At 38.3% G+C, this 24,587-nt stretch overlaps 3 protein-coding genes across 3 annotated transcripts; all 3 read right to left on the bottom strand.

Annotated features, from left to right (window-relative positions):
• Window positions 1-232: 232 nt before the first annotated feature.
• Window positions 233-11,230, bottom strand: LOC306760203 (uncharacterized protein; the record flags this gene model as incomplete). The annotated part of the gene is made up of 19 exons (XM_079246002.1): window positions 233-1,143; window positions 1,229-1,352; window positions 1,437-1,664; window positions 1,925-2,200; window positions 2,311-2,517; window positions 2,682-2,951; window positions 3,136-3,222; window positions 3,600-3,894; window positions 4,107-4,258; window positions 5,303-5,405; window positions 6,474-7,380; window positions 7,455-7,578; window positions 7,685-7,912; window positions 8,952-9,221; window positions 9,357-9,557; window positions 9,761-10,030; window positions 10,266-10,352; window positions 10,455-10,749; window positions 11,004-11,230. The coding sequence occupies 19 exons, from the start codon at window positions 11,228-11,230 to the stop codon at window positions 233-235; spliced, it is 5,262 nt and encodes a 1,753-aa protein (XP_079102128.1).
• A 1,195-nt stretch (window positions 11,231-12,425) lies between these two features.
• LOC306760202 (extracellular calcium-sensing receptor-like) lies at window positions 12,426-16,143 on the bottom strand (the record flags this gene model as incomplete). Its single annotated transcript, XM_079246001.1, has 9 exons — window positions 16,001-16,143; window positions 15,613-15,907; window positions 15,408-15,494; window positions 14,995-15,264; window positions 14,582-14,782; window positions 14,231-14,506; window positions 13,852-14,079; window positions 13,638-13,761; window positions 12,426-13,339 (listed from the first exon to the last, which is right to left on the bottom strand). The coding sequence occupies exons 1-9, from the start codon at window positions 16,108-16,110 to the stop codon at window positions 12,426-12,428; spliced, it is 2,505 nt and encodes an 834-aa protein (XP_079102127.1). The 5' UTR covers window positions 16,111-16,143.
• A 3,855-nt stretch (window positions 16,144-19,998) lies between these two features.
• Window positions 19,999-24,328, bottom strand: LOC306760201 (extracellular calcium-sensing receptor-like; the record flags this gene model as incomplete). Its single annotated transcript, XM_079246000.1, has 9 exons — window positions 19,999-20,912; window positions 21,211-21,334; window positions 21,426-21,653; window positions 22,562-22,837; window positions 22,919-23,119; window positions 23,213-23,482; window positions 23,626-23,712; window positions 23,831-24,125; window positions 24,219-24,328. 9 exons carry the CDS (start codon window positions 24,326-24,328, stop codon window positions 19,999-20,001), a joined length of 2,505 nt encoding a protein of 834 aa, XP_079102126.1.
• Between the last annotated feature and the right edge of the window lie 259 nt (window positions 24,329-24,587).

The raw sequence follows: 24,587 nt of genomic DNA, 5'->3' as shown, positions 1-24,587 counted from the left end.
TCATTTTCAGTGTCCACAATGTCTGATTTAGTGTCATGTATTTCAACCTAGTAAAAGAAAAGGAAAAAATAAAACTTATTATCTACCCTGAATGATCTTACCCACAATGCTCTATATTCACATGTATTAGTTTGGCATTAGCTCTACCTCATACAATGTCAGAAACAATATATGTTAGGAAGTAAAAAAGAAAAAAAATTCATTCTGTCCTATAAAATGAATGTGAGCTCTTTTATGACTCGATGCCTCGACCCATGATTGCTTTCTTTGTGTTTCTTTCTGGTCTCAGCAAGATTATGTAACATTTAGGACCAAAAAGTGCCAGCAAGAGTCCAAAACTTGAAGCCAGGATGGCAAACACCTCCACCACATCTGCATATTTGCCTGGTGAGCTGATATAAGCGGGAACAAAGGCCACCCACACAGCACAGAAGATCAGCATGCTGAACGTGATGAGTTTGGCCTCGTTGAAGTTATCTGGTAGATTTCTTGCCAAAAACGCTAACAGAAAGCTGAGCAGAGCAAGTAAGCCAATGTATCCAAGTAAAACTGCAAAGCCAATCGTAGACCCAACTACACACTCATACACTATCTTGTCATTATGGTACTGGGTGTTTTTATGTGGTGCAGGTGAAGCTGTGACAAGCCAAGCAGTGCAGATTGCTGCTTGAACAGAAGTAAGAACAAAAACTGTTCCTCTCTGCTGCATCGCACCAAACCACTTGAGATTGGCTCCTCCTCCTGGCTTGGAGGATTTGAACACAGCCAAAACCACCATGGTTTTAACCAGGATGCATGACACACAAAGCACAAAGCTGATCCCGAAAGCTGCATGTCTCAGCTGGCACGTCCACAGTCTGGGTCGTCCAATGAAAAGCAGCGAACACAGGAAGCACAGTTTGAGTGAAAGTAATAGCTGAAAGCTCAGTTCTGAGTTGTTGGCTCGTACGATAGGTGTGCTGCGATGATAAGTGAAGATTCCCAGGACAACGGCACAGATACATGTTCCCAGTAATGATGCAGCCGTCAAACAGATACCCAGAGGCTCTTGATAAGAGAGGAATTCTGTCCTCTTAGGAACACAGTGGTCACGCTGAGGACTGGACCAGAAGTCTTCTGGACAGCTGATGCACTCCAGGGAGTCTAACAAAAACAGGACACAACGTGACATATATATATACTGCATGATTAACATGCTTTTATAAAAATATGTCACATGGATACCCACTGGTTTCATTATTAATCTCTCCCTCAGAACAAGGGATGCAGTCAAAACAGCACTCAGGTTCCCCCTTCCTTCTCACCATGCGAGTACCTGGCAGACAATTCTCACTGCACACTGAGCGAGGAGGCTATGGAAGTAAAAAGACAGGTTCTGTTATTTCAGGGTTCTTTCCTGTTTGAGGATGAGTTATAAAAAAAAGATGGGCGATAACTTTTCTTGATTTGAAATTCCAGAAGATCTTCTCTTCATCAATTGTAAGCTCTTCCCCTTTAAATTCTGATAGTTGAACTTCTCCCACATTTTGAATTTCCGTTCTTCCGTCAGGAAGCCACAACCAGTTCATCACATCATATATTGGGAGCGCATCGCCTTTGTCATCAAACGATACCCGGTCACCAAATGATGTTGTGAAGTTCACTTTTTTCAGGTAATGCACAAGCTAAGAAAGAAAAAAAAATAGAAGAAATATGGCAGAAAAACAATAAAATGAGGTGAAAAACATTTAGTAATTAAAACACAGTAAACAACATTTCCAGTGATGCAATATTGCTTCTTATTTATAACCTGGAGAACAACTTTTTTTTTCTGAATTGGTCCTGTCTTTTTATGATCTATTTGAATACTTTGTGTTTCATCATGCTGACTAAACTCTGGAGAAACACTGGATTCAGTTACATAAGCAGGAGGAACATTGCATACCTGCCATGGCTGAAGTGTTTGCAAAGTGGCACAGCTGTCCTCACTAAAAGGCCCTCTCCCCTGCTCACACTGCAGCATATGATGAAGGGCATATGCCAATGCATACACAGCTTTGTACACATTGTACTCAGGTCTGAGATTAGAAACATCCAAAAACTCCGTCTCCACGCTCTCTAGATCTTCTTCTCCAGTGCACAATGTTCCCCCGTTTTCCAGCCAGTCTAATGAAGGTGGTGCAAATCTACACTTAAATGTGAATTCCCAGAACTGGTTTACCTGGAATACATGCAAAACTTATACACAGTCAATGATACTTGTTTTTTTTGGGTTTTTTTTTCACTGTTTTACTGATAGAAACAAGAGCAGCGTATGCTGGAAAAACTCACAATGCTATTTTCATGGCTGTTGTTATGATGTAGATCAGGACGTGTTTGCAAAAGAAAGTCCCTGAGGCCTGGTATTTCCCCTCGACGAATAGCAATTCCCAGTGTTCCACCCAGGTATGGCATGAGGTGGGGGGTCTGGAGCACAGCAGCTGCTGTCCAGGCTTCACTGGCCATCCACTGCAGACCTGACATATTCTGTCTCACCACCTGTGCACATACCAAATATATGCACTCAGATTTTCAAGCCACTACATTACTGCATCAATCAATTATACAAAGCTGATTCCTTAATTCTACTCTTTTACAGATAATATCTATGCTTTGCATTGAGAAATAATAGTTTGTTGTTTTTTTTTTAAACCAAGACAAACCTCCTCCATGAGATTAATGATTTGACTCTCATGTGCAAACACAATGACCACACGGGCTGTGGATTTCCTCATCACATCCACAATCCTCTTCAGTTCGGTCGTGTCTTTCTCCCATGGCAAAACCTCTAAGTAAGCCAGGCAGCCTGCACCAGACAGACTGAGATCTGTTTGGAAGGACCGGGCAGCATGGAGTCCATAATCATCATCACTGATCAGCAGACCAGCCCAAGTCCAGCCGAAATGTTTTAAAATCTGAATCATAGCTCGAACCTGAATGAGTGCAGGGTGAGGAAAGAGTGGAATTCACAAGCTAAATATATCTGATAGTTGCTTTTTTTTTTTTTTTTTAGACTATTTTACTTTATTTGACAACAAAAAGACTATGAATAGTTGAATTTAACATATAATTGTGTAAAATACGTTTCAAAGTAAGGTTTTTTTTGTTTTTTTTTACCTGGAAAGCATCACCTGGGATTGTCCTGAAAAAAGATGGAAACTTCTGCCGGTCACTTAAGCAGGAACATGTGGCGAAATAACTCACCTATGAAGTAGAAACACACACTTTGCATTGCTAAAGCTATCCAAAAGCTTTATCAGCCATTTGTAAACTATACACCTAATATATGCTGCATGTTTTATATTTGATGCACAAGTTTCTGAAACCTTCAGCATTATTTAATGATAAAAATGTGTAGCAACCAGGAGCCAGAAGTCTATTTGGTAATAATTTTGACATATCACATAGTAATAAATAATAAACATAATTAAAAAAAATATTTTGTTAGCTACATTAAGTTAAAGGGACAAAACAAAACTTCAGCAAAAAAAATGTGACTTTTCTTGCAATCTTTTCTTGGGTCAGGCTTTAAAGGGTTAAATCATTCAAGGACTTTTTTGATGGTAAAATGAAAAACTTACCATAGGTACTCTGTACAAACCTAAGACACTGGAGATGGCTATAGAGCGTGTTGACGATGAATCACCTACAATCCCAAGAACTGGAGGGCTTCCCACACACGTCTTATTCAATGTGATTCGCTCCTCTTGACCACTGACTAATGCCAGCGCTGCACGGAATCCAACTCCAAGAGTGAGACAATTATCAAACAGACTGTATCCCAGAGTCACATTTGGAAGGAGTTTTGTGTTTCTGTTGATCTCATCAATAGCAAAGGTCATGGTCTGGACCTGCCGAAAGCCTAGAACATCAAAACTGAGACAAAGATATTTCACTGTTTAACAGAAAAAATATAACCAAGCCAGCTGCATGGAACAATCACCTTTACATAATAAAAAAAGAGGATTGCATAGAAATATTTGAAATGTTCACAAATAAAACTTTTACCCATTTAAAATAAGCTTTTGTTCTGTAAATGCCAGATTTCTCCCAGATTCTTTCAATTGCCGTAACCCAAACACACTCACCCGTTGCAGGTTAGTTGTTGTGGCTTGGAGATAAAAGACAGGTCGGGAAAGGTGGAAAAGAAGTGAATTTGAAACAGTCCTCCCAGAACCACATCTCCAGCCTTGTGCATCCCATTTAGATGAAATTGTCCTTGTAACTCACAAGAGGAGAACTGAGAGGAGAATGCCGTGGAAATAAAAGTGGACTCAAACAACACAAGCAAGACTAGGCTTGTGTGTAAAATAGGCCGCATGACTTTCACCTGGCTGGCCTCTTCTCAAAGCCCTGTCATTGTGTTTTAATGTTTAGTTATTCCACTTTTATTGGTTTGCACTCTTCTTTCACCTTACACGCATTAAAGAAGAAAAAATGTGGGCAGGGCCTAAAATGCATTCAATTTTAGAATGATTTTTCATCACAGTTTAAATGCTTTTAATAATATTGCAATACTGCAGTGAAATAAACTCTCCACTAGATGGCAGCAACACACCAAGAACGTTGCACTGAGCCTACAAGGTTTTACAAAGATTTGTCTCATGATGATGGTTGGTGTACACGCTGAAAGGAATGTCTGACATAGAAACAATGTTTGATATGATTCCATATCATATAGTGTCCTTATTAATAAAATTAGAAACAGCAAAAAATATTTCTGTCACTTTTGAAATGGATGGTGACGGCAAAGTGATTTCTTGGGTTTGTCAGAAAAAATGCTGATGTAAAGGAAATTAAAAATACTTTGGGGAGTTGACATTCAGCAGCTGAACAAATCTTTAGAACTTAACTGGGACTTTTTCCACATCACCACTTAGGTTCAGCTTTCCTGCATTCTCTTTTTTGGTTTGTGACAATATTGGTATTTTGCTGAGGTGTCTTTGGTTCGCTTAAGGTGCTCTTGATTCCTATCAGCAACAGCATCCTTTACATTTAAGATTTTTAGACGGAAACGATCCAGAAGTCTATCAACTGACTCTGCAGTCATTACTTGTAATATAGCTATGGCCTTGATAACCTCTACACTTCCTAACCGAGAACCAGCTTGTTTGGACATTCTTGAATCAAGCAAGAAACAAAAAATGGCCAGACAGGGCCAAGTTAGTGACTCCAACTATGGGAATATCAGCACCAACAGAAAACAACAAGATCCAGAATGAGACCTCGAATGAATGTAGGTCAATTCTTTTACATGTTGCCACAAACAAAATGTGTTAAATACAGAAATAAATTCCTTGGATTTATCATCTGTCATTTTATCTGAGATGGCCAGCACATGTCCACAAGGGCTGCATGCAGTCCTGTAAGTGTTGGGAGTTTCCCTGCTGCAACACACCAGACTCCAATCAAGGGGTTTTTAGCAGACAGCGTGATATCAAGTGCTGCACAAAGTGTTCAAAACATTTTTAATGTAAAGCACTTTGAGTTGCATTTTTATGTACAATAAAGTGCCCTATAAATAAAGTTTAATTTGATTTGATTTGGCACAAACTCTGTCCCAGAAGGAGTAACATGAGTTCATTTCAGTTAGAAAAGATGGCGCAGTATGCATGGATGGAAAAGGAGAGGGATGTCTTTGTACAAATCATTAAAAAAAACAACCCATTATTGTTTGTTGCAAAAAACAGCAAAATGCAGTTATAAAAGAGGCAATGAGGGAGAAGGGCTTCAAAAAGCCGTGTTGCAAGTACCCTGTCGCAACACAGCATGACTACCTGGCATAATGCGCTAAACAAACATAATTGAATTTTTGATGATTAAAAATAAAAAACTAAAATAGTAAAGTTTTCTATCTGAAAATGACATTTTTGATGTCCTTTGCAATAATGAAGGAAGTAAATGATTTTTGCACTAAAGAAGGCTACACATTTTTTCTATTTCTATGATTGCTGAGTCAGTGGAGTTGACTATATTTTAAACTTACAACTAAAACTGTGTAATTAAATATATTTATAATTATAGTAGCTTATTTTAGTCTTAATTTTCTGGAGTTCAATAGCTGATAGGAATGTTACTGTAAAACTGTTTTTAAATCAAGTGCTTGCATCAGTGCTGCTAATTTACAATGAATTGTCATTATTACAGGATAGATCCAGATTGCTGATATCTTAGATTTCATCTTTTACTTTAAATGTTCAATATATTTTAATTTGACCAGTTTCTGAACACCACAGACAAATGCTGCATATTAAGCTGCAGTCTTATTTCCAGTCCTCAAGAATAAATTGATATTAAATGTCAATGAATATTATGTTAATCATTGCTTGAAAAACAACAACATACACAGCAATCTGCTTCACATATAATTTCTTTATTGCTTTAAGTACATTGTGATGATTATTGGTAAAATGAAAATACAGACAGGAATTTGAAGAATGAACTAATCTTATAACTTGGTGGTTGTATGACCTATTAGAGCTTTTTTTGTGTTTTTGTCTGGTCTCATTAGGATTACATAACATTTAGGTCCAAACAACGCCAACAACAGTCCAAAACTGGAGGCCAAGATGGCAAAAACCTCCACTGCATCTGCATATTTGCCTGGGGAGTTAACATAAGCAGGAATGAAGGCCACCCACACAGCACAGAATATTAACATGCTGAATGTGATGAGTTTGGCTTCATTGAAGTTGTTGGGAAGATTTCTTACCAGAAATGCTAAGATGAAGCTAAGAATAGCAAGTAAGCCAATATAGCCCATTAACAATGCAAAACCAACAGTGGACCCACCTACACACTCATAAACTATTTTGTCATCATAGTATTGTGTATTTTTATATGGAGATGGTGAGGAAGAGACAAGCCAAGCAGTGCAGATTGCTGCCTGGATGCAAGTAAGAGCAAAAACTGTTCCTCTCTGCTGCATCGCACCAAACCACTTGAGATTGGCTCCTCCTCCTGGCTTGGAGGATTTGAACACAGCCAAAACCACCATGGTTTTAACCAGGATGCATGACACACAAAGCACAAAGCTGATTCTGAAAGCTGCATGTCTCAGCTGGCACGTCCATAGTCTGGGTCGTCCAATGAAAAGCAGCGAACACAGGAAGCACAGTTTGAGTGACACCAAGAGCAGAAAGCTCAGTTCTGAGTTGTTGGCTCGTACTATTGGTGTGCTGCGATGATAAGTGAAGATCCCCAGGACAATGGCACAAAAAAAAGTACCCAGCAATGAGGTAGTTGTCAAGCAGATACCCAGAGGATCTTGATAGGAGAGGAACTCTGTTTTCTTAGGAACACAGTGGTCACGCTGAGGACTGGACCAGAAGTCTTCTGGACAGCTGATGCACTCCAAGGAGTCTAACAAAACATAGATTACAATGAGATTCAAACAATAAATGTTACAAAAAATCCTTTTAAACATCAACACCTACTAGTATTATTGGCTATTTTTCCTTTGGAACATGGGATACAGCTAAAGCAGCATTCAGGCTGGCCCTTTTCGCTGACTATCCGGGTACCTGGAGGACAATTCTCACTGCACACAGACTGAGGAGGCTGTAGGAAGACAAAGTTTCAATGTTACTCCATCATTATACATAATCTGCCATGTCTTTTGTAAAAGAAAGAATAAAAATAACAATCTGAAAAATAAATGAATGACCTCTTTTGATTTTGAGTTCCAGAAGATTTTATCTTCAGCAAGTGTGAGTTCGTCTCCTCCAGAGATTGACCTCCTGACCTCGCCCACAGTCTGAACTTTTGTTCTTCCATCAGGTAGCCACATCCAGTTCATAACATCATAAATTGGTAATGCATCCCCATTCTCATCAAATGACACCTGATCACCATATGATGTGGTGAAGTTTACCTTTTGCAGATAATGTACAAGCTACAAATGTACAAAGCACAGTTAAATATGCATTAGGATCATTGTCATAATAGCAGATGTCTTTTGTCAACCAGTGAGTTTCAGGCTAGCTGGAGCTAACAAGCTAAATTAACAGGTGTTTAGTGTATTGTACATCTGTAATACAAAGATATATTATATCTAAAATTTGAACTTGTAGATGACCCAATTATAGACTATTTAGAAAAAAAATCATATAAATCAGGAAATTACAAAATATTCTAAATATAAATGTGTTTTTGATACTTGCAATTTTAAGTTCTTTTTTCTTGCAGGGCTACGAGAAGTATCGTGTGATTGGTCGGACATTTGAGGTGGGCGTCGTTACCATGGAGAAAGCATGAAGCGGAGTTGCTGCTTTCGCGGTTTTGCTGTTGCAGGTAAAACGGATTGTTTTGATAAAACAGCCGATTGAGGTGGTGAGAAATTACAAACATTTTTACAAGTAGCATTAAAACACTCGGACCCAGCCGCGTGCACAACCCGCCCTGCTGTGGGCGAAGTTGCTCGTTAAATATGAAACTAAAAAGCACTCGGGGAGCGGAAACCTCCGCCAAGCACAATGTTAAAGAATCCTTTTAAAAGATTCCTGGATCCAAAAGGTGATCCGGATCACCACCAAAATTGAATCAGTTCTTCATTTTTACATTTGCAACAATTCTTGAATTTAAAAAAAAAATCCCTCCGTAACCTTTTAAGTTATGTTGAGCAAAAAGACGCCAGGAAAAACATAACCCGGCAGAGGTAACAACCAGGTTCATTGCACATAAAGCAGACATTGTTTCCCGCAGTGACCCCCTCCCCGCTGCAGACGTGCTTCTCGTGGAGTATGTATGGACCTGACGAACAAGATGTTTTTTCTTGTTCTTGCAGCCTCGAGAACAAGAACTCAGTTCTTGCTTCTCGTGGAGTATGTAACAAGCTTTAATCATATTCCAAGCTAACCATTACATGAGGGTCTAGCAGGTACTTTTTAAAGAATGCTTTATAAAAATAAAAACTAAAGGAGCTGATGTCACACCTGCCACGGTTCCAGAGTTTGCAGAGTGGCACAGCTGTGTCCTCTGAAAGGCCCATTCCCAGACTCACAGTGCAGCAGGTCATCAAGGGCATGAGCCAGTGAATACACAGCCTTGTACACATTGTACTCAGGCCTGAGGTTAGAAAGATCCCAAAACTCAGTCTCACTATGTGAAATATCTTCCTCTGCAGTACACAGCGTTCCCTCAGCTTCTGTCCAATCTGCTGGATCGAATTTACACTGAAATGTGTGTTCCCAAAACTGTTTCACCTGAAACATAAAAAAGACATTTACTAAAAACATCACTTCCACTGTTTTGTTTACACATAGTTTATGTGCTTATTTTAAAAAAAAAAAAAAAAAAAAAAAAAAAAAACTAGATTAAGTCTAAGATCAAACTATCACCATGTTGTTTTTATTGCTGTCGTTTCGGTCAGGATTTATTTGGAACAGAAATTCCCTGAGCCCTGGAATTTCTCCTCGACGTATGGCGATGCCAAGTGTGCCGCTCAGGTATGGCATGAAGAGTGGTGTTTGGAGAACAGCAGCTGATGTCCAGGTTTCGCTGGCAATCCACTGTCGACCTGTTACATTCTGGCTCGCCACCTAAATTTAATTCAATGACCAGTTAACATCTTCAAGAATATATTTCATTCATTCAGGGAGGAAAAGGCTGTCATTTTAGGCATCATGGGTAATTTCAGCTTTTGTAAGATGAAAATAGATGCTTATAAAAGGTTTTAGTAAATATTTCTAATAATATTAGCAATAATAATAATAAGTTAATAATAAGATATTTATTTTCTAACCTCGTTCATCAGTTGAATCATGTGAATTTCATGTGCAAACACAATGACAACACGAGCTGTTGATTGTTTAATCAAATGTACAATCCTCTTGAGTTCACTTGGATTACTGTCCCAGGGTAAAACCTCAAGGTAGGCCAGGCAACCTCCACCAAAGTTAGGCAGGTCTGATTGAAATGATTGGGCAACATGAAGTCCATAATCATCATCACTGACCAGCAGACCTACCCACGTCCAGCCAAAGTGTTTCAGAATTTGAATCATAGCACGTACCTACATGTGGGCACATGAGCACGAAGCAATTAGCAATGTGGAGAAGTGTATTTTTTTAAGAACAATATATAGTTGATCTCTATACATTTCTCTGAAACTCTTGTTACACTTATCAGCATAAAAAAAAAAAAAAAAAGAAAAAAAGAGAAATGGCTGCATCATTTAGTATTTTTTTTTTTTTATTCCGACTGAACTACATGTACTACAAATTGTGAGAGGTGTAACTGTGTTTAACCTGGAAAGCATCACTTGGAATTGTTCTGAAAAAGGTTGGAAAGCGCTGCCGGTCACTCAGGCAGGAACATGTGGCAAAATAACTCACCTGTGAAGAAGCATACAGAATTTCTATGGTCATATTTTTTTTTTTTTTTTTAATAATCATTAAAAACATTAAAGTACAGAAGACTGGAATTTTGAAACTCACAAGAGGCATTTTGTATAAACTGAGCACATTGGCAATGGCAATAGAAAAAGTGGAATAGTGATCTCCCACAATTCCCAGGACCGGAGGGGTTCCTGAACAGTTCTGCTGGAGCTGAAACTGGTCTTCCCGACCACTGGCCAGTGATAAAGCACCACTAAATCCAATAACAAGTGCACCACAGTTATCATAAATACTGTATCCTAGGGTCACGTTTGGAAGCAGGTTGGAGTTCTTGTTGATCTCCTCAATAGCAAAGGCCATAGTCATGGCATGCCTGAACCCTAAAGTGTCAAAACTAAGAAAGAAAAAGCATTGGTTAACTTCTAAGGAAATGTCTTCATCAGAAATTCAGAGAATTTTGGAACAGACTATCTGTGTGTGTGAAAATAAAAGACATGTTGCAGTTATTACATAATGATACATTTGCATATGCTTGTAAAAACAAACAAAAAGAAATTAACAAGCCTTTTTGCCATCCTCAACCCATGAATGTTTTGGTAAGGTGTCATCAATGTGCATCTTTGCTTTCCTTGTATGTGTGATACTCACCCTTTGCAGATGGGCTGCTGTGGCTTGGAGGTAAATGTCTGTTCAGGAAAGACAGAAGTGTAGTGGACCTCAAACAGCCCACCCAGAACCACATCACCAGGTTTGTGCATTTCATTCAGATTAAACTTCCTTCTTAGGTTACAAGTTGATGAAAGCGAGGAGCACGCATGGTATAAAAAGATAAAGTAGAGAATCCCAGATACATATGTGAACAGAGAAACGCCCATAATTGCTCTTCTCTGTGCTTATCCTTTTCTGTCCTTCATGTAAGGTCACACGATTTTATATGTTGGGTGGTACAGCCCCCCTGGCATCTAATTGTTTAATCATTCACAACAACCATTAGGAAAAGAAGAGGTATGACCAAATAGACTGGTTGAAAAAAAAAAAGTATCTTCTATTACTTGCATATTGTATTTTTTCACGTTTAGGTTTTAGAAAAATCTAAGCTAAATCTAAATTCTTTAAACTTTTGTTGTGCTTCAAATATCTACTGCACATATTAATTCCTCTTTTTTATGATCAGAAACATAAGTTGTTTTACTTTTGTCCAAAAGTCAATAATAATGATGGAATTGCCCCACTTTTAGTCCACATTACTTGTTAAATGAGCTCTTGATAATGAAGTTTATCTTGGGAAATAAGAAAGAAACAAACAGGCCAGGAATGAACTGTAGTTTTTTCTTCTACCTTCTACTGTAACAATAATAATACAAAAAAACAAAAAACAAACAAACCAAAAAAAAACTTTTGTGCCACATTAAAAAAAAAAAAAAGGAAAAATCCTCCTCCTTTGCAAAACAGTAACTATGTAGTAATAAGATAAATATAACAGGAAAAAAATAGTATGGAACTATACGATGTATTTATAGTACTTTGAAATAATTTTGACTTAGATGTGAAAGAAAATTATACAAAGAGAAAAGAAACACACCACTGTAAGTTTGTATGGCATGCTCTGGATAAAAGAATATCCACTCATTCATATTCCAAACCTCTTATTCAAACTAAGGGTTACAGGGAAGCCGGAGCCTATCCCAGCACGCTCACACTCATTCCTAGGGGCAATTTAGAGTAACCAATTAACCTAACATATATATATATATATATATATATATATATTTATATATATATATATATATATATATATATACACATCTCAGTAGAATTTGTGTATTACATTTAAAGTTAACTATTTAGTTTATGCCATAATTATCACTGTCCTCAGTGTAGTTATTTGACTGACAATGAAACAATACTGACAAAGCCTACAAAATCAGAAATGTTTTTTTCAATATTAATTTTCATCAAAATGAGGCTGGGCTGTTAAGAAATTTACAATGTACAGTCCTATGTGAAAGAATTTTTGAGGGTAGGTAGATCATAGAAAAATGGCAAATATTTATTAAATTATTTATTGTTTTATGTCTTGTTGGTAGTGCGACCCATGATCGCTCTTTTAGTGTTATTTTCTGGTTTCAGTAAGATAATGTAACATTTGGGTCCAAACAGTGCCACCAAGAGACCAAAACTGGAGGACAGGATGGCAAATATCTCCACTGCATCTGCATATTTGCCTGGAGAGTTGATGTAAGCAGGAACAAAGGCCACCCACACAGCACAGAAGATCAGCATACTGAACGTGATGAGCTTGGCCTCGTTGAAACTATCTGGTAGATTTCTTGCCAGAAATGCTAGTAGGAAACTGATGACAGCAAGTAAGCCAATATAGCCCAATAACAATGCAAAACCTATTGTTGACCCAACTACACACTCATAAATGATCTTGTCATTATGGTATTGTGTGTTTTTATGGGGGACAGGTGAGGCTGTGACAATCCATACAGTGCAGATTGTTGCCTGGATGCAAGTAAGAACAAAAACTGTTCCTCTCTGCTGCATCGCACCAAACCACTTGAGATTGGCTCCTCCTCCTGGCTTGGAGGATTTGAACACAGCCAAAACCACCATGGTTTTAACCAGGATGCATGACATACAAAGGACAAAGCTAATTCCGAAAACTGCATGTCTCAGCTGGCACGTCCACAGTCTGGGTCGTCCAATGAAAAGCAGCGAACACAGGAAGCACAGTTTGAGTGACACCAAGAGCAGAAAGCTCAGTTCTGAGTTGTTGGCTCGTACCACAGGTGTGCTGCGGTGGCAGGTGAAGATCCCTAAAACAACAGTACAGATAAATGTTCCCAACAATGAAGCAGTTGTCAAGCAGATACCCAAAGGTTCATGGTAGGAGAGGAACTCTGTTTTCTTAGGAAGACAGCGGTCACGCTGAGGGCTGGACCAGAAGTCTTCTGGACAGCTGATGCACTCCACAGAGTCTACAAAAAAGAAGAATAAATGTCTTTCTTTCTTTTTTTCCACAATTTTTCCATTCTGTTTTTTATGTGTATAATTAAATTACTACATAAAAACATTGAGGTAAACAACTAAAATCCAGAAAATGCTTAAATTACTGTAACATTTTTTCATATATCAGATTAGTTTGTAAGCCCTATTGCACAATCCCCTGAGATCAATCTCCTTCTGCCAATTATTTATCTCCAACTGATGATGGTTATGGATAGCCACTGAGGGGACATTACTGTGTACAAATAGGGTTATAACTATGATACCAACCTGTTGTGTTACTGAACTTTCCTTCAGAACATGGGACACAGTCAAAACAGCACTTAGGCTGCCCCTTTTTTCTGGCCATGCGGCTACCTGGGGGACAGCTCTCACTGCACACTGACCGAGGTGGCTGCAGGATATCAATCAAATTTATTGTACAACACATTTTCCTCATGACACAGAATTATGTTGGATCAACAATAATAAATGAAAAAATGACCTGATTAGATTCAAAGTTCCAGAAAATTTGATCTTCATTCAGTATAAGTTCTTCGCCACTGAATGGTGTCTTTTTAACTGAACCCACAGTCTGAACTTTAGATCCTCCATCTGGGAGCCACAGCCAGTTCATGATGTCATATATTGGCAAAGCATCACCATTCTTGTCAAATGACACTTGATCTCCAAATGACGTTGTGAAATTGATCTTTGCCAAGTAATACATGAGCTGCAAAGATAGGAGCTATATGAGCAGATATGTATCTTAATGAGGATGAAATATGTCTTCAGTCAAATGTTCAGATTTTGAATAATATTCCATGTGTCATCAGCTTAGCCCTCTGGAAATTAGGATGGATATTGAGAGCATATTGGCGTACCTGCCAGGGCTCCAACCTCTGTAAAGAAGCACAGCTGTACCCATCAAAGGGCCCGCTCCCTGGCTCACACTGCAGCATCTCATTAAGAGCATATGCTAGTGCATACACAGCCTTGTAAATATTGTACTCAGGCCTGAGGTTTGAAACATCCAAAAACTCAGTCTCCACAGTCGCAAGATCTTCTTCTCCAGTACACAGAGCCCCTCTAGCCTCCAGCCAACCAGCTGGAGGTGGCGCAAATCTGCAATCAAAAGTATGTTCCCAAAACTGCCTCACCTGGAAAATAATACAAAGTATAAAATACATTCACATTGCCAACTACACAACTATAGTCCGAAGTCAGTAACTTACCATGCTATTTTCATGGTTGCTGCTCATATTAGGATATGTTGTTAAGAAAAAATCTCTGAGTCCTGGGATTTCACCTCGGCGGATTGCAATACCCAGCGTGCCACCCAAGAATGGCATGAGATGGGGTTGATGGAACACAGCGGCTGATGACAAAGCTTCACTGGCAATCCACTGCAGACCTGTCACATTCTGCTTTACCACCTGTTCATTGAATAAAAATGTGACACTCATAGATAGATAGATAGATAGATAGATAGATAGATAGATAGATAGATAGACAGATAGATAGATAGATAGACAGATATATAGATAGATAGATAGATAGACAGATAGATAGATAGATAGATAGATAGATAGATAGACAGATAGATAGATAGATAGATAGATAGACAGATAGGTAGATAGATAGATACCTCTTCCATTAACTGAATCATGTTGATCTGATGTGCAAAGACGATGACTACACGAGCTGTCGATTTCTTCATCACTTCCACAATCCTGTAGATTTCAGCTGGGTTTTCACCCCAGGGTAAAATCTCAGAGTAAGCTAGACAACCGCCACCAGACTGAACCAACTCAGTTTCAAATGACTGGGCAACATGGTGCCCGTAGTCGTCATCACTGACCAGCAGACCGGCCCACGTCCAGCCAAAGTGCTTTAAAATCTGAATCATGGCATGAACCTAGTGGACAGAAAGGCTCAACTAAGAGGATGATGTTGCAGAACATTTCAGTCATAATGTTTACTCATTTATGTGTTTAATAAAATCACAATAATAGTATTAGACGTTTTATCTTGTTTCTTTTATTTCTCAGCAGGTCTTACCTGGAAAGAATCACTTGGAATAGTTCGAAAGAAGGATGGGAATCTTTGGCGATCACTTAAGCAGGAACATGTGGCGTAGTAACTCACCTTTAAAGAAACATGCAGTTAAAATCTACATTAAAGAGTTTTGGGAAAATTGTCAGCAAATATATGACATTTATGATTCTCATTTGATCACAGCTAAAACTGAGATAAAGACACTTACAAGAGGCAATCTGAATAAACCTATAACATCAGAGGTGGCAATAGAAAAAGTTGAGAAGGGATCACCCACAATCCCTAGCACTGGAGGGGTCCCAAAACAGCTGTCCTGTTGCAAAAAATGTTCTTCTTGACCAGTGGCCAGAGATAATGCAGCACTGAATCCAATTACAAGTGTAGCACAGTTGTCATAAAGACTGTATCCCAGAGTCACATTAGGAAGCAGGTTGGGGTTTTTGTTGATCTCATCAATAGCAAAAGCCATGGTCATTGCATGCCTGAATCCTGGAGGGTCAAAGCTGAAACAAAATGTTAGAATTAAACACAAACTATGCAGACAAGCTGGAGTCATTCATCCTGTCTGTCATCTGTTTCATGAGTGCAATACTTACCCCTGACAGCTCAGCTTATTAGGTTCTGAGGTAAACGTCAGCTCAGGGAAGACAGAAGTGTAATGGACTTCAAATAGTCCGCCTAGAATCACATCACCAGGCGAGTGCATTTCATTGAGATAAAAACGTTTTCTGAGTTTACAAGATGGAAAAAGAGGAGAAGCGTCTGAAGAGAAAAAAGAGGAAAAAAACAAGATGAAATAGATACAAAAGGATCCAGATGTGTGGAGAAATGCCCTCATAACTGCACCCCTGTACACCTCTGTGTTATCCTCATGAATGGTCATTTTATATGGTAGACTATATCCCTTGATGGTTTCATCACAGTTAGGGAAGGGCATATGCATATCACATGAGCTCTGAAGACAATGAATGATATGATGATTTAATCTGGATGGAATAAATCATGCTGTATGATATCTGACAGAATATTTCTGTTTTTCTTCAATTGTTTATGTTTTATATGTGTTGTTGTTGAAGGCTACAGATCATTATGCCATTTTTTTTTAACCCATCTTGTCTTTTCTGTTAATGAAAACAATATCATTTTTGTTGGTCGTTACCTCAACATAAAGAGTCCTTTGTTGTTTTGTCATTCTGAGGTCACACAATGGTGAGGCTATTTAATCATATTAATCAAATACTGTCTCAAGGAACCTGAGCTTGTTTTCTTATGACAATGAGATGATTATGAGGATTTTTATAAAGCTTATACTCGCGTTGTGTGTGGTTTGTTACAGTGTCTCTGTGGTATGTTCTGCGTGGTGTCGGGGCTCAACGTGCATTTTTTTTCAGACCTAATATGCACCCCTGCTTGCAGCGTGGTAAGGCAAAAGTACTTTTGATTGGTTGGTTTACGATGACATTTTTCCGGATTTATGGAGCTTTTAGCTGATAGTGATGGGATGTTCAGCGCTTTTCAGAGTCAGCTTTTTTGCTTTGGCTCCCAAAAATAAACCAGATTTTTCAGCTCTCAAATGGCTCTTGATTTAGGATCTTTTGTAGCCACATAATTTAGCTTAACTTCTCAAAACAAATGGTTTGTGTTTTTAAAAAAAAAACTTTTAGTGTTCATTGCTTTTATGAGAAGCCTTATAGTTGCCTCCATTTGCGCATTTTATTTATTAATATTTCAACCAAAGTCTTTTATTGCAGGGATCACCATCCCTGGTCCTCGAGGGCCGGTGTCCTGCAGGTTTTCCAAGTGGTCCTGCTGAAACACACCTGACTCAGATATAGACAAGATCTGGACAAGTCTGCTAAATACACATTAATTTGAATCAGGTGTGGTGCAGTGAGGACACTTGAAAAACCTGCAGGACACCAGTCCTCGAGGACCATGATTGGGGATCCCTGTTTTATTGCACAAATGAACAAAAAGAAAAACAGCAAAAAAAAAAAAAAAAAAAAAAAAAAAAACCTCCACAAAATAGCATGAGAACCAAACTGAAGAAAACACCATTAATCGTCTCAATAATGGTTAAAACGACAGCTTCTTTTAAAACATCAGTCGCTCACAATTATTTAAGAGCATGTGACAGCCTCATATACTCTCCTCAATGCTGTCTGCTGTCCCACTTACAGTGTAGTCTACCCCCCTTCTCTGTTTTCATATAAAGGTATGATCCCATAGCCTCACATGTGATTGACTACATGGTCATGTGGGCCAATCAAAACAAAGTACTGTCTTGGGTAGAGCTGGGGCTGTACACTGAGATCCAAGCAGCATAAGGAGAAAAAAACTGGGAGAACTTGATGATAGTCGGCTCTTTTTATTAATTTGAAAGCATCAAATCAAATCAAATCAAATCAAATCAAACTTTACTTCTTAAACATTTTTGAAGCCACAGGCAACACAGAGTGCTTTACAAGTTAAAAACCAAGCCATAAAGATTAAAAATAAACATTCACATACAAAAAATTTATAACAAGGCATTTGAAAACAATAAAAAAACCAGACTTAAGTTCTCTTCCACACATTCATTTGCACACAAGAACAGACAGCAATCCCACCCCCCACCCAATAACTCCCTAACTATTGTCTCTAACTGAACATAGGTATAATAAATAAACAAGAGAAACTATAAAATTAAGTGATAAACATTTGATTTGATACTGATGTGAGGAAACTATATCTTTGGGATCCATCCACATCAGGAGCCGGTCCCCGCATGCTCTTAGTGGCCAACCAATCTAATGGCAACCAACCAGCTCCCAGGCAGGGTAGGGTTCACCCCACAGCTATAAAGATGCAGTACCAGACCTCATGCCACCCAAACAGGAGCAGTTCACATGGCAACAACCTTTAGACCAAACAGGCAGGGCCCCCAGTGTGGAGGATCCCCATAAGGAAAACACTGGAGTTAAAAAAAAAAAAGTTAAATAACATCATGTAAACAGTCAGAAGAAATAAGAGCAACAATAATAAACATACAAGAACTTTATAAAAAAAAATCATATGCTAAAAAGAAAAGATTGAATAAAAAAAAAGAATAAAATAAAATAAAAAGTAAAATAAAATAAAATAAAATAAAATAAAACTCTCAAATCCGGCTTTTTGGAGCATGACACATGCCTACTTGAGTTTGTCAGTAAACATGAGAGAAACTGCAACACTGTAACCATGGGCTACCATTTATATTGTTTTTACCTAAAAAGGAAGTGAGGTGTTTGAAAATTTTAGGGTTTTATTTATTAATCGTAACTTGGAAATAAATGAAAAGTTGTTTTACTTCTGTCGCAAAGTCAATAATAATGGAATTGCCCCGCTTTCCATCCCCATTACTTGTTAAATGAACTCTTGACCATGAAGTTTACCCTGTGGAGTTAGAAAGGAACTGCATTACTTTCTTCTACCAGAAGGGGTGCTAGGGTACATAAACACTTTTTGCAACACAAAACACAAACGTGCCTCGTTAGCTTAACAATTCTATTTATGGATTGACCTTTATTTTTTTTTTTTTAACAGTTACTTACATGGTAATATAATGAATTTTAATTGTGTCAGAATAGTAACAAAATAAATTTTATTGAACTGGGCTGTGTCTGTGAAGTGCCTTGAATTGACATAATAAAATTTAAACTCTAAATATAATATAATATAATATAATATAATATAATATAATATAATATAATATAATATAATATAATATAATATAATATAACTTATACCATGGTCAGTGACTTTTCTCATGAATCATCTGGTTCCGATCAGCCGGCTATTGACAAGTGAATGAGAAATATGCCCTGTAGCTTGACAACAGTAGTTTAGCATAAAAACTACAATAACGCCAACATGAAATAGTTGTTACACTTTAGCATATTTAGCAAGTTTGGTGAAAACCGAAAAAAAAAAAGGAAAAAAAAAAAAGAAAAACCAAACATAAAAAACATTTGTTTTATAATGTTTACTGTGTTGGACCATAGTATAAGCAATTTAAACAACGTTGATTGTTTTATTAGATGGTTTTAATGCACTTTGCTGCACGTTGTGGTGTTCTAGACGAGAGCTGTTCATTAAAACTGTCTATTGCCTGGCTTCTCATTGTTTAATCCTAATCTAATCTAATCTAATCTAATCTAATCTAATCAGAGAGGTATAAAGTAGAAGTGTTAAGTAGAAGTCCTGTCCAGCAGCTGTTCCAACCAGTCACTAAACCAGGTGAATGTAATTAGCTCAGCTCCACTGCAGGTAGATGAGCCTGTCAGTGAAAACACCTGTTCTAATGGATTGGTATATCCAAAAACATGGCAAAATGTCTACTTTATTTTTACTTCTACTTCTACTTTATACATCTCTGAATCTAATCTAATGTATTCTAATCTAATCTAATATAAATTGAGAACTTAATCAACTGCTTCAGAAATTACTTTTTAAATCTTAATTTTCACCAAAATCATGTCAGCTGTTAAGCAATGTTTAATACAGTATGATGGCCATTCTGAGGCCACATACGTAGTGGAAAAATGGCAAATATTTATTAAATTATCTAGTGAACTTATGCTTTGTTAGTAGTGCGACCCATGATCGCTTTCTTTGTGTTTTTTTCTGGTTTCAGTAAGATAATGTAACATTTGGGTCCAAACAGTGCCACCAAAAGACCAAAACTGGAGGACAGGATGGCAAATATCTCCACTGCATCTGCATATTTGCCTGGAGAGTTGATGTAAGCAGGAACAAAGGCCACCCACACAGCACAGAAGATCAGCATACTGAACGTGATGAGCTTGGCCTCGTTGAAACTATCTGGTAGATTTCTTGCCAGAAATGCTAGTAGGAAACTGATGACAGCAAGTAAGCCAATATAGCCCAATAACAATGCAAAACCTATTGTTGACCCAACTACACACTCATAAATGATCTTGTCATTATGGTATTGTGTGTTTTTATGGGGGACAGGTGAGGCTGTGACAATCCATACAGTGCAGATTGTTGCCTGGATGCAAGTAAGAACAAAAACTGTTCCTCTCTGCTGCATCGCACCAAACCACTTGAGATTGGCTCCTCCTCCTGGCTTGGAGGATTTGAACACAGCCAAAACCACCATGGTTTTAACCAGGATGCATGACACACAAAGCACAAAGCTGATCCCGAAAGCTGCATGTCTCAGCTGGCACGTCCACAGTCTGGGTCGTCCGATAAAAAGCAGCGAACACAGGAAGCACAGTTTGAGTGACACCAAGAGCAGAAAGCTCAGTTCTGAGTTGTTGGCTCGTACCACAGGTGTGCTGCGGTGGCAGGTGAAGATCCCTAAAACAACAGTACAGATAAATGTTCCCAACAATGAAGCAGTTGTCAAGCAGATACCCAAAGGTTCATGGTAGGAGAGGAACTCTGTTTTCTTAGGAAGACAGCGGTCACGCTGAGGGCTGGACCAGAAGTCTTCTGGACAGCTGATGCACTCCACAGAGTCTACAAAAAAGAAGAATAAATGTCTTTCTTTCTTTTTTTCCACAATTTTTCCATTCTGTTTTTTATGTGTATTATTAAATTACTACATAAAAACATTGAGGTAAACAACTAAAATCCAGAAAATGCTTAAATTACTGTAACATTTTTTCATATATCAGATTAGTTTGTAAGCCCTATTGCACAATCCCCTGAGATCAATCTCCTTCTGCCAATTATTTATCTCCAACTGATGATGGTTATGGATAGCCACTGAGGGGACATTACTGTGTACAAATAGGGTTATAACTATGATACCAACCTGTTGTGTTACTGAACTTTCCTTCAGAACATGGGACACAGTCAAAACAGCACTTAGGCTGCCCCTTTTTTCTGGCCATGCGGCTACCTGGGGGACAGCTCTCACTGCACACTGACCGAGATGGCTGCAGGATATCAATCAAATTTATTGTACAACACATTTTCCTCATGACACAGAATTATGTTGGATCAACAATAATAAATTAAAAGAATGACCTGATTAGATTCAAAGTTCCAGAAAATTTGATCTTCATTCAGTATAAGTTCTTCGCCACTGAATGATGTCTTTTTAACTGAACCCACATTCTGAACTTTAGATCCTCCATCTGGGAGCCACAGCCAGTTCATGATGTCATATATTGGCAAAGCATCACCATTCTTGTCAAATGACACTTGATCTCCAAATGACGTTGTGAAATTGATCTTTTCCAAGTAATACATGAGCTGCAAAGAGAGATACCATAAAAGTTTTAACAACAGATTTTCACAGGTACCTAAAAAGCATTCCAACTTGTTACAGTGACGGTCAAGCATATTGGCACCCTCCCATTAAAGAAAAGATTAATTTTAAAATAGACACTGAAAAAAACTATAAACTGATAAAAGTAATAATAAATAAAATCTGCCAAATTATAATCAAATGAAAAGTGACATTGATTTTGGAATGTGGTTGATGTGGTGGAAATTATGCACATATTGTAGTTTCAATATGTTACTCCTTTATTAAGCTTCTTTAAAGTCGTACAAAATATATATTTTGCATAGTTTAGAGTAGTTCAGAAAGCTTGCTTTAGTAGGGTAATGCATAAAACTGAATGTCCTTTTCATGGCCTGTTTCAGCTTTGACTGTTGTTGTCTTAAAACTAGCAGTTGTTTTGACTAATGCTGCCAGGCAAAGGTTATTTATGTATGCCTAAAGATCGCTGTAACACCCTAAGCAGGGGCAGAGCTCTCGAGACCTTTTGCTCGCAACAACTGTGCATTGTCAATAAACTGGACAGAGCATGGTTGATCTCTAGATTTATTTCTCATCAGATAAATTCCAAGGCAGTTGAAAAGAATAATAAAACAAAACTGCCTCAGACCATTTAGAGTACTGTTTTGATGAGCAGTGGCCAGAATCCCTGCCAACAGGAGCAGAAGTCTGACTGAGTTACAGAAAACATCTTACTGCATTGATTGCCTCGAAAGCATGTTCACCACTTTTTTTTTTTACTTTCGTTACCTTCATGATTTTTTTTTTTTTTTTTAATTTCGCTGTTGAACCTCTTTTAAAAAATAATCTCAGATGTCATCAGCTTGACCCTCTAAAAGTTGTGCAAATAGTGGTTGAATGTATATTAAAATAATACCTGCCAGGGCTCCAACCTCTGTAAAGAAGCACAGCTGTACCCATCAAAGGGCCCGCTCCCTGGCTCACACTGCAGCATCTCATTAAGAGCATATGCTAGTGCATACACAGCCTTGTAAATATTGTACTCAGGCCTGAGGTTTGAAACATCCAAAAACTCAGTCTCCACAGTCGCAAGATCTTCTTCTCCAGTACACAGAGCCCCTCTAGCCTCCAGCCAACCAGCTGGAGGTGGCGCAAATCTGCAATCAAAAGTATGTTCCCAAAACTGCCTCACCTGGAAAATAATACAAATAAAGTCTAAAACATGCACACATTACAAACGGTGTAAATAAATTTCCAAGTTCAAGTTACTTACCATGCTATTTTCATCATTGCTGTTCATATCAGGATATGTTGTTAACAAAAAATCTCTGAGTCCTGGGATTTCACCTCGGCGGATTGCAATACCCAGCGTGCCACCCAAGAATGGCATGAGATGGGGTTTTTGAAGCACAGCGGCTGATGCCCATGCTTCACTGGCCATCCACTGCAGACCTGTCAAATCCTGCTTTACCACCTGTTCATTGAATAAAAAATGTGACACTCATAGATAGAAAGATAGATAGATAGATAGATAGATAGATAGACAGATAGGTAGATAGATAGATACCTCTTCCATTAACTGAATCATGTTGATCTGATGTGCAAAGACGATGACTACACGAGCTGTCGATTTCTTCATCACTTCCACAATCCTGTAGATTTCAGCTGGGTTTTCACCCCAGGGTAAAATCTCAGAGTAAGCTAGACAACCGCCACCAGACTGAACCAACTCAGTTTCAAATGACTGGGCAACATGGTGCCCGTAGTCGTCATCACTGACCAGCAGACCGGCCCACGTCCAGCCAAAGTGCTTTAAAATCTGAATCATGGCATGAACCTAGTGGACAGAAAGGCTCAACTAAGAGGATGATGTTGCAGAACATTTCAGTCATAATGTTTACTCATTTATGTGTTTAATAAAATCACAATAATAGTATTAGACGTTTTATCTCGTTTCTTTTATTTCTCAGCAGGTCTTACCTGGAAAGAATCACTTGGAATAGTTCGAAAGAAGGATGGGAATCTTTGGCGATCACTTAAGCAGGAACATGTGGCGTAGTAACTCACCTTTAAAGAAACATGCAGTTAAAATCTACATTAAAGAGTTTTGGGAAAATTGTCAGCAAATATATGACATTTATGATTCTCATTTGATCACAGCTAAAACTGAGATAAAGACACTTACAAGAGGCAATCTGAATAAACCTATAACATCAGAGGTGGCAATAGAAAAAGTTGAGAAGGAATCACCCACAATCCCTAGCACTGGAGGGGTCCCAAAACAGCTGTCCTGTTGCAAAAAATGTTCTTCTTGACCAGTGGCCAGAGATAATGCAGCACTGAATCCAATTACAAGTGTAGCACAATTGTCATAAAGACTGTATCCCAGAGTCACATTAGGAAGCAGGTTGGGGTTTTTGTTGATCTCATCAATAGCAAAAGCCATGGTCATTGCATGCCTGAATCCTGGAGGGTCAAAGCTGAAACAAAATGTTAGAATTAAACACAAACTATGCAGACAAGCTGGAGTCATTCATCCTGTCTGTCATCTGTTTCATGAGTGCAATACTTACCCCTGACAGCTCAGCTTATTAGGTTCTGAGGTAAACGTCAGCTCAGGGAAGACAGAAGTGTAATGGACTTCAAATAGTCCGCCTAGAATCACATCACCAGGCGAGTGCATTTCATTGAGATAAAAACGTTTTCTGAGTTTACAAGATGGAAAAAGAGGAGAAGCGTCTGAAGAGAAAAAAGAGCAATACATTAAGATAAAGTACATACAAAAGGATACAGATGTGTGGAGAAATGCCCCCATAACTGCACCCCTGTACACCTCTATGTGTTATCCTCATGAATGGTCATTTTATATGGTAGACCATATCCCTTGATGGTTTCATCACAGTTAGGGAAGGGCATATGCATATCACATGAGCTCTGAAGAC

The sequence above is a fragment of the Telmatherina bonti genome, assembly GCF_933228915.1.
Source record: "Telmatherina bonti genome assembly, chromosome: 9".
Lineage (NCBI taxonomy): Eukaryota > Metazoa > Chordata > Actinopteri > Atheriniformes > Telmatherinidae > Telmatherina > Telmatherina bonti.
This window is presented reverse-complemented; position numbering and strand designations above follow the sequence as displayed.